Source organism: Azolla caroliniana, unplaced genomic scaffold (assembly GCF_043228905.1).
Source record: "Azolla caroliniana isolate FFs.n. ecotype wild unplaced genomic scaffold, voAzoCaro1.0.p SCAF_9, whole genome shotgun sequence".
Taxonomy (NCBI): Eukaryota; Viridiplantae; Streptophyta; class Polypodiopsida; order Salviniales; family Salviniaceae; genus Azolla; species Azolla caroliniana.
Window position 1 is genome coordinate 11,163,656 of NW_028230444.1, and position 13,020 is coordinate 11,176,675.

A 13,020-nucleotide genomic window follows, 5' to 3' on the forward strand; every position below is an offset into this window, starting at 1 on the left:
ATAAACGCCATCGCCACGATGGATTCCACAGAGAAAGGAAAGCAAAGCTTTTGATATTATTTCTGCAGGTTTTCATTTCAGCCATCTTAAAAAAGGATAGATTGCACATGGGAATGGAACCAAAGCTTTGATGTACATATATATAGTATACATATGTGTATTTCCCCTCTTTTGACAGCGCAACAGCCATTTCCAAATACATACATATACAAAAGATTCTTCCATATCTTCCTTCCTTCCCGCTTCTTCCAATCTACTCTTCTGTGGCTTGAAAATATTTCATAATTTGCTGTTAAGGATTCCCTGCTTTGCAAAAGTCCTCCTTCTTCCTCAGATCAATGTTTAATCTTAATCTTCTTCTTTTTCTTCCTCGGATGTATTATACTTTAACTTCATCTTCTTCCTCATATTAATTCTTCTTCTTCTCCATCCTGAAACTCTTCTTCTTCTTCTCCCATCCTGATAAATTCTTCTCCCTTTTCTCTTTCTCTTGGTCAGGAGGCGTTATTGTGGCTCCTCTGGACATCGCGCTTCCTGTTCCTTTTTCCTTGAGACTTTCGTCTTCTTCTTTCTCTGAAAGTTTGAGAAAGAAATTCGGCCTTCTAAGTTGCCTTCCTGTGAGACAGGAAGCCGTCTTATTTTTCATCTTCCTCTAGGGATTTTGTTTCGTCCTTTCCAATTAGCAGTAATTGTTTCTTTGTATGAAGACCAGCAGCAAGGATCAGAATGGGTCACATTATGTCCGGATGGACACAGGATCTCCCACTGACACCCCATTGCTCAGGCATGAGGACGAGCACATCTTCGACGAGCTACCCTCAGCTATTGTAATTGATGCATCACGATTTGAAGGCCATGAAATCAGCCAATTCCAGCTTGTCTACACCATTGAAGTTCACTATAAACAGGTCAGGTTTTTTCTTAATTGACATTCTACGTTCCATCATTGAAGACATTACATTTCCCTACTTGGATCCCTTATCATGCATGATATATTTTCTATTTGTGTCTCTTAGGTTCAATGCGATAGAACTTTTTGATTGGCAAAAACGTCACATGCAATAATATGTGTGAATGAGTGGCGAGCGAGTGATGATGGAAAAATAAATTAAGAAATGAAACGAGTTAGCCTGTTCTCAATTTCAGTGTTTTTCATCTTCCATGAGTTTGGTTCTGTAGAGTAGATGATCAATAATTCCCAAGGGGGTTATCATTTATCCAACCTGCCTAGTATCATTGGCAGTCCTGTCCTAGTTAAGGGTTCTTGAAAAGCTAGTGTGACCCTGTAGAAATTCCTTAAAATCATACACCTGTCCTCATATGCAAGGTACTCGAAAGTTATGTGTTCATCCACCACATTTCCGGATGCCTCCAAGTTGATTGGATACTACTATGGAGTGTGGAAATCTAATGTCACAACATGCACCAAGCATGCTGTTTGAGGCTAGCTCATGACAGAAATAATGCAATTTAACCTACTGATGAAGATAATCTACTAAGCTGGAAGCAGAAAGATTAGGAGCTACTTATGTCTTTATGAATATATCTGAGCATGCACATGCCCTTCATAAATGCATAACTGTTCTCTTCGATTATAAATCCATGTTCCATGCCTTGAAATTGGAGTATGAACCCCAAGAACTACAGTGGCCCCCAATTCAACACTGTTTCTGGTTTGTCAGGGAAGATGTGATAACCCTCAGACAACCTGGTAGCAACATGTGGAAAGCTTGGGTTTGAGAGGATGACCATGATTGTTTTTAAAATTCCCTAATCCAAGTGACTTGAAATCTCACAAAAGCATAGAACTCTCTGAGAGGCAGAAAAATATATTAGCCTTCTTCCGATTTCTAGAACCACTAATGCATACTTGGTTGTGCTCTTAATTGCCAAATGCTGGCAAAGAAATGATATTCTCTATTTCATCTATGAGCTGGCAGAGATCCTGCTGTAAAAATTCAGCTTCATGTAGCATAGTTTGCACCATGCATATATCAGAAATTATTTCTTGAAAATCCCATCTTTGGGTTATGCTTAAGTAGCACATGTTTCCCAATTGATAGTTTTGAACCTCTCATGGTTCTATTCTTTAGACACCTATTCCACTTGTGCTGACTAGGAATGCCAATTGCACATTGCTGGCTGCTGGATTTCAGATGAATCGCGCTCAGTTTGGAAGATGCCAAAAGTACGACGGTCTCCAATCCATAATCAGAAGCAATATCATGCTGAATTTGTGGTGTTTTCCTCACGTTGAACAGTCCTAGTTGGTCAATCATGAGCAAATAGAGTATATGGACATCCTTATTTCACTCATGCTGTCCATGAGCAGAAAAGCCATTGTCTCTCTTCCATATGCATCTTACCCCTTGGTATAAGTGGGCTGCTCTTGCGTTTATGATCTTGGTATTCCATTTTTTTTTGTTCTTTCCCATAACTTTTCCATTGGATCATGTGGACAGCCTTCTTAAAATCTCACGGGATGACATTTCCACAAACTGTCATTGATTTCTTTTAGAATCTCCAGCTAGAAGCACTTGCACCCTTGATTGTGCTCTTGTCATGTCAGACTGACAATCATAAAAGCGGAGGCAGGAAGAAAGATTTCGACAAGAAGAATGATGCGGAGTGCATGGTTAGTGGAGCGATTCAGACTCCAGTCTTCAACTCTTTCAAAATACAACTCTGTGGGGATGGGTCACCAGTACTGTGTGGAGGTGGTATAGTGACTATAGTCTTGGGTAAAGTCTTGGCACAAGGAACCACTGTGTGAGGGAACCGTTTTCAAACTCATTTTCAGTGTCATATTATGTAAAGTAAAAGCCAAGAGAGGACACCTATTGAATGAATGATGGCGATGATGAGATATTGATGACAATGAAAATTCTATGGGGAGAATGTTGATGCTGATCATTCCGATTGATGAATCTTTCCAACTTTTGTTGGATATATGTGAAGAGGAGCACTAAAAACACATTTTTTCCCTAGAATCTATTATGCATTTCGTTTACCCGTTCGATCTATTGGCATTGGGCACATGCCAGACTTTAGCTTCGTTATTTTTCTGACATATTGCTTTAAAGCTCTGACATCTTGTGTGTTACATCCATTTTTTGTACAGTTCCATTGGAGGCTTGTTAAGAAGGCATCACAGGTCCTTATGCTGCATTTTGACTTGAAGAAGAGGGTTTTAATTGAAGATCTACAGGAGAAGCAGGAACAGGTATAAACATGTCTCAATATGATACCCTGCTTATTAGTGCAACAATATCTCATGATTTTGTGAGTCATTTAAAGGTTAAAGAATGGCTTCAACACCTTGGCTTGGGTGATCATAGTGGTGGGTCTGCATCCTTTCATGGCCATGAGGATGAGGAATACTTTGAGGATACCCATCCTTCATCATCATCCCGAAGGTATGTACTCTTTATATTAATATATACTATTTTACCTCTAATCATATAGGTTTACTGGAACTTCTTCGCATTCAATTTGAACAGAGATGTTCCCTCAAGTGCTGCCTTTCCAGTGATTAGACCAGCTTTGGGACGTTTATCGAGTATCTCAATGAAGGCAATTTCAGCAATGCAGGATTATCTTAACCATTTTCTTGGGAGTTTGGACATAGTCAACACTAGAGAGGTTATTAACATGCTTTGTCTTTTTATGAATGGAGATGTATCTTTCCAGGAACTATCTAAGAAATCTCATAGTTGACATGACCTATAGCACAGATTATTCATGTTTCTTAAACCAAATACCATAGCCCAAGGGATTTACTGACTGTGCTCTAACGTTATTTTTTCTTATTTTGTGAGCTTACTGTGCTAAAAGAGGGCAGAAGCATGATTCATAGGCAGATTAGTGTCTTTAATGTATAATTGATTTTTGTATTTGCTCAAAATTTTCTGTCAATCTTTAATGATATTGTTTGAAAGCAGCAATGTTTTCTCTCTCCATATGCCCCACTTCTTTGCACCTCAACACTTAGTATCAATGATGTTTGAAATTTGCAGGTCTGTAAGTTTTTGGAAGTCTCCAAACTCTCCTTCCGACCTGAATATGGTCCAAAGTTAAGAGAGGGCTTTGTGCTGGTGAAACACCTTCAAAACTTTCATCCAACTGAAGATGACTCTTCGAAGTGTTTTTGCTGTAGAATGATTTGCAGTTGCAGTAACAGTTGGCAAAAGGTTGATAGTTTGGAACTTGTAAATCTTTAATCTGAATGTAACCTGATAACTGCATCACACCATCATTAAAACTTGTTAGAGAGATTGGACTCTTGCAGAGAATAACTGGTTTTTCCATGACAGTGCATTTCAGTTCATTTTTCCCCTTACCACGTTCGCATAGATTAGACTACTATCAGTCAAAAGTAATGGCAATCATCTCACCATATCATGATATTTGTGTTAGATTACAACTTGTAAGAAGTTAAACAGACTGTATCTTTTGAGAGAGCACATGCTGTTTTCATTGGAGTACATTTCATTTCAAAGTAATGGCAGTCAAATAAACTCAAATCAGTCGAAAGTAATGGTGGTCATCTCAGTGTAGCATTGAAAGTGGTATCACACTATTGTAACAACTTGTAAGAGGGTAATCAGATTGTATTATTAAAGAGAGTACATGTTTCTAGAATGCATTCCATTTTTTCTCTCCATAAATTAGGCTTAATCCATAAAAAATAATAGTTTTCACAAAAGAAATTCATCAATAATCTTAGAATCTCAATCTAATATTATGAAGACATATTTGTCTTTATGCTCCTCCTTAGTCCTTATTAAAAGGTATATTAATTGCAGGTGTGGGCAGTGCTCAAGCCAGGGTTTCTGGCATTAGTTGCAGATCCGTATGATGTGAAACTTCTTGACATTATTGTTTTTGATGTGCTTCCATTTTCTGATGGAAGTGCAGATGGGCAGATGTGCCTAGCAAAGCTGACGAAGGAAAGGAATCCTTTGTATTTCGGTTTTATGGTCAGTTTAATTTCCTGTTTTGCATTTGAAAAATGCTTTATGTTTAAATGGCTGCAGGAATAATCTGTTTGCTTGCTTCAGGTGGTATGTGGAAACAGGACAATCAGGATACGGTCCAAGAGGGCAGGGATTGCTCGTGATTGGGTTGCAGCCATTAATGATGCTGGACTAAGACCACCTGAAGGATGGTGTCATTCCCATCGGTATGGTTCATTTGCTCCTCCTAGAGGGGACTATGATGATGGGAGTGAAGCTCAGTGGTTTATTGATGGCAGAGCTGGATTCCATGCTATAGCTTCGGCCATAGAGCATGCGAAGTCAGAAGTATGTCAAACATTCCCCCCCACCATTCTTTCGATTTTCCATTTAGACAAGGATGCAACATCCGTTTCAATGATCTTTACTTATTTCAGGTCTTCATAGCTGGATGGTGGTTATGTCCTGAGTTGTATATGCGGCGCCCATTTACTGGGAATGAAGAGTCTAGACTTGATACCTTGCTGCAGGAAAGGGCACAAATGGGTGTTAAGGTGGGGCATCTCTAAAATAATGAACAATTTATGACAACTGTTTTGGTGGTGTTGCATACTCCATGCTTAGGTATAACTCGTATGAAATATTATTTACTCCCTATTAATATTGATCTAACTTTGAGCGTTTACTACATTTGAATTTGAATATTGTTGCAGATATACATATTACTGTACAAGGAAGTGGCTTTGGCGTTAAAGATTAACAGCATGTATTCCAAGCGACGCCTTCTAACTATTCATGAGAATGTAAAGGTTTTGAGGTTTCCCAATCACTTCTCTGCGGGTGTCTACTTGTGGTATGCTTATGTTTTTACTTTGCTTTTTCTTTTGAAGTTTTGGTTTCTCTCATTATTTAACTTAATAATGTGACAGGTCTCATCATGAGAAGATTGTCATTGTAGATCATCAAGTCTGTTTTATTGGTGGGCTGGATCTATGCTTTGGAAGGTTTGATACGCAAGAGCATACAGTTCATGACACATCATCCAGAATATGGCCAGGAAAGGATTATTATAACCCCAGGTAATAATGCATGAAGTTTTAATATCTAGTAACTTGTGGCATGCTTTAAATTCTCATTAAGAATGAAACATTTGTAGAGAATCAGAACCCAACTCATGGGAGGAGACTATGAAGGATGAACTAGATCGGCAGCAATATCCTAGAATGCCCTGGCATGATGTGCAATGTGCAATATGGGGTCCAGCTTGCCGTGATGTAGCAAGGCATTTTGTGCAACGATGGAACTATGCCAAGGTGGAAATCTTAGTCTTTTCAATGAAATTAACGTTAAAATGCTATATCTGGCTAGTTAATAGCCATTCTCTCATGCTTTATGACAACAGCGAAGTAAAGCACCCAATGAACCTGGAATCCCTTTACTTCTTCCTCACCATCATATGGTTCTTCCACGATATCATAGCACTCATATTTCTGTGGTGAAAGAAGCTGAACAAGATACGTCTGACCCATCATCTTACCAGGATATTCCCTTGCTTTTCCCCCAAGAGAACCCTGAAATGGAAGGAAACAAATATTATTCTGATGAAGCAATCTCACCAGATATCTCAAGCACATCCAATAGTATTTATTCAATGGGACCCACTACGAGGATCAGAAGCACCAAATCAGTCGTACAGATGCATGATTTTGTAGACGATCAAGTTTCCAGGGTCTCATATCAACCGGTCGAGAATGGGCACCTTGCTGGAGGGAATGGATTCCATGAGGAATGGTGGCAAGACCAAGAGAGACAGGGGCAAGTCAGTAGCGAGGATGAGCCATGTCAGATTGGTCCACGTGTCAAATGTGCTTGCCAGGTCAGTGTTCTATGTGTTTTGTGATTGGCTGTCTTCTTTGTCAGTACCATTTTGAATCTTGTGTTGTCTTTAATTTTGCAGGTTTTAAGGAGTGTTGGTTTTTGGTCAGCGGGCACAAGTCAGCCGGAAGAAACGAGTATCCATATTGCTTATTGCTCACTCATTGATAAATCTGAATATTTTGTGTACATAGAGGTAATACAAATTTTTGAAATAATGTCCACCTTATTTCTCTTCCTTGTTTTTGAGTGGGGTTGGTTTGGACATTTGTCTTAGTTTAACATTGTACCGGAACTCTTCTATTATTGAATCTCTCTTTGTTTTATGATGTGTTCCTAACAGCTATCCTATTCTTGCAGAACCAGTTTTTCATATCTGGGTTTGATGATGATGATGCAATTCGGAACCGTGTGCTTCAAGCTTTGTACAACCGAATAATTCAAGCTCACAAGGAACAGAAATGTTTTCGGGTTATTGTAGTTATACCTCTTCTTCCAGGTTTTCAGGTTCCTCTCTTTCTTCCTCTTATTTTTTTTCTTTTTTGTGGATGGTATTGTATTGTAATATAATACAATAAAATATAAAAGTAGGTCACATCATCACTGTGAATACTGTTGTCTCTTATGTGGTGCACTTCATTGTTGATGTTTAATTTGTCTCATAAGCCATTGTGGGCTCATCCCACCGTGCCCCAAGAGCTGGCCTGTTCTTCCATATCCCACAACGAATACTTATTCAACGATTCTTTGCTCATTTACAAATGCCGCCTTATGCCAACCAACATCAGTTGTTTTGAGTGGCTGTTTGAATATAGAGAATCAGTAGAAAAGCTGTTGGGATTAGGATGAAAAGTGCAGTGGCTACAAACGCAAGAATGTTCATTTCCGTATTAGTAGTTCAAATCGATTAAAGAGTAGTATGAGTTGTCCCGTTGGGATAAAACTCTTGAACTCTGTTGTGAACTATCTGTTTCATTGCTGGTTTAGTTGGGTCGACCGAATCAAATGTATCCAATTATGAATACTCCATAGATGTAAAAGAAAAACCAATTTAACTTTTTATCTTACGATTCATCACACTAATCATCAAAAGCTTTGTATTGGGCTAGTGCCCCCCGAACAGATTCGTAGCTGGGCCGAAAGACGGTTACCTAATGGAGGGCCATTGGTCAAGTTGATGAATCTTATACCTGCAAGAAAAGTAACTACCTTTTTTTAGCAAATTCCGCTGGGGGTAGAATTCATTCCGCAAGAACCTCATGAACCTCACGAATCTTATCGGAGAATAACCCCATTGCTTTGGCTCGTGCCTAAAAAGTGATGAGTTATGAGATTCAACTTGTTGGGACACTATTATTACAATAGAACTACACTTCTGAAATGAAAACGTTTTGTGACTTTCTGCTTTTTAAAGTGTGGGTTGATGCTTGAGTGGTTAATGGGAACTGACTGTTAAGAAGTAGAGGATAGAATGACAGTTTTCTGAAATGCTAAAGATAGACACATATAGAAACGAAAAACAACTATGGGGTTTGACACATAGGAGAGATTAAAGAAAGTGGAAGCAGCTCAAAACAAAAGCCCACCACTTAAGAAGAAAATGTACTGCATGCACGCACACACGCACACATATTATATGTGCTATTCAGGATTTATAATATGCTCTTAGAAGAAGAGCTTTAAATGCTAATGGGACAGCTAAGTCATGACCTCATAAATACCTCTTTTAATGCTGATTGAGAATCTTGTCCAAGGATCCCATTCAATGTACAAATATTCTTTTAGAAGTTGTAGTATAGTTCTGAAAACAAGACTGTACAATCTAACAAAAACTAGAAAATATTAAATTATATAAAAATGAGTTTCTAGTTTGGAGAAACCTAAAGGGCCTTTAATCCCAATAACGTATTACCTTGCAATTGTAGACAAGATAAAGTGCTGAATTATTTGAGGGATGCAAAGATAGTTATGGAAGTGTAGGAGACCCTCAGAAAGATTATCATTGCCAATATGACTGCACCAATAGATTCCACTCCACCAAGAGTTGAACTCCATTCATCAAAAGGGTTTGTGCGTTTGTAAACACATACTTAAAACAAATTTCTTATGCGATGCTGGTGTCTCCATCAATGTGAGGGTTGACAATGAAGAGATGGTGGAAATATGCTACGGTGAACTTTCACAACAGTTCAATCTGTTGATAACCACCATTCTCACTAGAGAGAATCCACCATCATTCTTTGACCGCAAATCCTTGTTATTGGTAGAAAAAAACCATGTTGGCTCACAGAACATAAACTTCAAGGCCAAATGTTATATATACACTTGGACAACTCTCGCAGTCGGAGAGAGGAAGAATAATGGTTGGCAACATAGAACGTAATAAAGGTGTTCGTGCAAGCATTCAAACGTTTGAATACGATCATGTTTGAAAAGGGAAAAATGTGTGGTCCTTTTTTTCATTTATTATCATTATAAATCAGTTCACCCTAGTGGTAAATTGTCATGCTTTTGCTGTCTCTGTCTTGGGTTCAATTCTCGATTTTCTCATCTCATCTCATAGCAAAATTTTATGTTAGTGTCTTATTTCTTTTTTTCTTTCTTTTTCTTTCTTTGTTAATAGAAATTAGCTCAACCTAGTGGTAAGTTGTCATGCTACTATTGCCTATGTCTTGGGTTCAATTCCCAATTTTCTCCTATCCTCTCGTTAGTGTCGTGTCATGGCAAAATTTTATGTTAGTGTCATGTTCCTTTTATCTTTTTTATCTTTTTTTCTTATTAGAAATTAGCTCACCCTAGTGGTAAGTTGTTACGCTACTACTACTTATGTCATGTTTTCTTCATATTCTCTAATATACGTTTTATGAGTTTTTGAACGTTTGATTATAATTTATAATGACATATTTTGATTCAATCTCTATAGTTCATACTCATTTTTTTGTAAAGTTCTGAAGTGAGGAGGATAGAGATGTCTTGATACTTAAGAAGCATCCCAAAGGTATGCATGTGATACAATGCAAATATTGCAACCATACTTATGTTGGTGGTTCACAATGGATTAGAGTCCACTTATTGGGATTGAGAGTGAATCAGTATATAATATAGACCATAGTCAATCCAATCCAACTTGTCAATCCGATCCAACTTTGAGATGATTTACCATACACGTTTGATTGAATCATTCTCGAATGTGAATGCACATATGATACATATGGTTCATTCTATGGTTGGTAGGTAGTACAATGAAGGATGATGGCATGAAAATTCCTAATTGTGACATTAGAGTGGGGCCAAAAGACGAAACCTTGGAAGAATGGAGTTTTAATGATGAAACCGTCAACACGAATTGGAATGTTGGTGTTGAGGCACTCCTGGCCATATCAAGAATTCTCATGATGCTAACAATGGTCGAGGACTCCCTAATTATGATCCCAACACTGACCAAGATGATTACAGCGGCAGGTTTCTAATAAAACAGAAGGCAAAGTTTATGTAAGTGAGTACTAGCAAGGCCAATGATGTATGGTGGACTTGAGTGTTGAGAATCAAGCTCAACTTGTGTGAACATGTGCTTATGAAGAAAAGCACAATGTGTGAAAAAGTGTGTGAGCATCCTTTATTGTAATCCATGTAGTTGTCAAGTGTGAATGTGGTCAAAGAATATCAGTTATTTTTATGATAGAATTGTACTAGAGTGGATATCTTGATTAGATTCCACCAACACATTTTATGCGGCAGTTCCTTGATTAGATTCCTATATGATATCCAGGGGCAACCTCCTCTTCCCCACTCACATGATTCACGCCCACATGAATCAACCTTTTTTACTCCACAAAATGTAAGAAATGCCATTGATCGGCTACAATTTGGGAAGGCCCAGGATCATGATGAATTGGTGGGTGAGCACTTTATCTATGCCCATGACACCTTGCTCCCATTGCTAACACACATCTTTAATAGAGCCATGTGTGAAGGTTTCCCTACTAGATGGACTCAGCATACCATTGTGCCAATCCTCAAAAGTGGAGAGCCCATGATGCCAAGCAACTACAGGACAATCATGATTGGCCATTATTTGGCTAAACTATATGGCTCGATTCTAGAATCAAAATTGAATATATGGGCAGAGCTGAATGGCTGCCGTTCAGTTGAATAGGCCGGCTTTCGGAAGGGGTTCACAACATATTGACCCTCTAGGCCCTTATTAAGGAGGGTAGAGCCCATAATAAGAGGATTTATTGCTGCTTTGTGGATTTCCGAAAAGCCTTTTGACACCGTGCCACGTGCTCGGCTTATGTAGCGTCTAGAAGCCCTTGGTGTTCCTACAGATATGCAATGGGGAATCTATGCACTCTATGAATCCGTGTCAGGAAAAGTGCGGTCTTCCAAGGGTTTGTTAGAGGCGGTGGCTAGCACAATCGGAGTGAAGCAAGGATGCCCACTATCACCCACTCTTTGCGGTCTCTATAGAGAGATTCGGGGGTTCGGGAGCACGCCTAGCAGGTATAGCTATACAAATATTACTATATGCAGATGATATTGTGATGATTTCCGACTCTCTAGAGGGACTACAAAGACATCTAAATGCCTTAAAAATATTTTGTACGGAGAAAGGTTTGTGTGAGAAAAGCTGTTAATAGCAGCAGCGGAACAGTTGCTAGAACAAAATAGACACAGCCAAGCTGAGAGAAGGCTGTTAGACAGCAATAGGAAAAATGGTTGCAAAGAGTAGAGACACAGCCAAAGAGTAGAGCTTGTTTGTAAGTAGCAACAAAAGTAAAAGTCTTTACAAAAGAAAGAAAGAAAGAAAGATATAGTAACATCTTTTAAGAGGCCAAAATGGCCTATAAGACCAAACAAGAGATTACATCTCAAGTGTTGTCTCGTCTTTGAGAACAAAAGAAAAAGAAGAAGGAAGTAAATAATACTCTGAAAATATAAAAGTATATAAGATAAAAAGAGATGAGGGAATCTGGTTTTCAGCACATGTGAGATTCTCAAGTTAGATATATTGTAGCTTTTGTCTTCGAAAGATCTCTAGCATAGGTCGATCCAGAATGGAGATGTCTCTGAAGCGAGGGAACCACCTACGATGGCGGGAGATATTAGCTTTTATCAGTCAATGACAAGGGTGTCGAGGTCGTGGTCCATGGGGTCGGGGCCTACGTGCACGGCAAATTGCTATTGCCCGATCAATTGTAACCCCTTTGTTATGTCTTGGTCGGGAGCCCATTTGTGTATCCCGTGATTGACTTGTAGCATTGGGAGTGATGGGGCTAAAGAAAGTTGTGATTGTTCTTTGTGGATGAGCTTGTGTGGCTGTATTCTTCGACAACTTTTCCCGATGTCTCTTGAGCTCTAGCAAGAAAAGTCCTAGGCATCGTTGGTCATATTCCATTACCTTGTCTAGTGGGCCAAAGGCTTGTGTAAAGAGGCAATGGTATCTCCCTCTGATTTCATAAAAGACACTACCGTAAGAAACATAGTGTTCTTCCGATTCCACTCCTTGATGACACAATAGGCAAATTCTCTCTTCTAGAGGTAGTCGTGTATATCTGCCTACCTCAATCTGTAACTGATGTGATGAAGTTCGCAGCTGCCCTATCACAGTACGCAGCGCATAGGATAGATGTATGTCCATATAAGGTGGCTTGATGATGAATCCATCCTCCGACGTGTGTAAGAAGTGTGTCTTATAGTGGGCCATCTTTGTACCAAGTGATATTTTGGGGCTGATCCATGTTATCTTGTTTTCCAAGTTAATAATATCAGTTCGGATCACTCTATTCTTTTTCACTTTGGTCATATTTAGATGGGGACAGTCCAAGCTATATTGGAATGGGGGTAGATGGGGACAGTCACAAGTAAAGCCGATATGTGGTATTTGATGAGGTGATATCATGTTATGGCCCGGCATCAGTGACCATCGTCGTGTTTGAAACAAGCAGATCTGGAGCAGATTCTGAGAGTGAAGAAGAAGAGATGCCGACGACCATTATGGGTGGAGAACCAGCAGAGAGTCTGCCCGCAATCCAGCTGACTGGACCTGAAATGTCATCCAGCAATCAGAGTCTTGCATGGCATGAAGAAACCTCTGATGTGGTGTCACCATGGTGCTACATCTGCAGAAAGAATGAAAAAGGCAAGATGCCTGAGCAAGAGGCCAAGGACACGACATCCGATGAAGACT

The 13,020-nt window shown here is 39.2% G+C and overlaps 1 protein-coding gene across 1 annotated transcript in view; it reads left to right on the plus strand.

Annotated features, from left to right (window-relative positions):
• Positions 1-254: 254 nt before the first annotated feature.
• LOC147860167 (phospholipase D zeta 1-like) overlaps positions 255-13,020 on the plus strand; it is a 29,880-nt gene continuing 17,114 nt past the window's right edge. The window contains exons 1-14 of the mRNA XM_087324214.1: positions 255-908; positions 3,122-3,223; positions 3,298-3,416; positions 3,501-3,642; positions 4,017-4,190; positions 4,806-4,979; positions 5,061-5,303; positions 5,393-5,509; positions 5,669-5,808; positions 5,885-6,034; positions 6,112-6,268; positions 6,358-6,831; positions 6,913-7,026; positions 7,191-7,337. Coding sequence (XP_087180340.1) covers positions 702-908; positions 3,122-3,223; positions 3,298-3,416; positions 3,501-3,642; positions 4,017-4,190; positions 4,806-4,979; positions 5,061-5,303; positions 5,393-5,509; positions 5,669-5,808; positions 5,885-6,034; positions 6,112-6,268; positions 6,358-6,831; positions 6,913-7,026; positions 7,191-7,337 — 2,460 coding nt within the window. The 5' untranslated portion in view covers positions 255-701. The remainder of the gene's footprint in view (positions 909-3,121; positions 3,224-3,297; positions 3,417-3,500; positions 3,643-4,016; positions 4,191-4,805; positions 4,980-5,060; positions 5,304-5,392; positions 5,510-5,668; positions 5,809-5,884; positions 6,035-6,111; positions 6,269-6,357; positions 6,832-6,912; positions 7,027-7,190; positions 7,338-13,020) is intronic.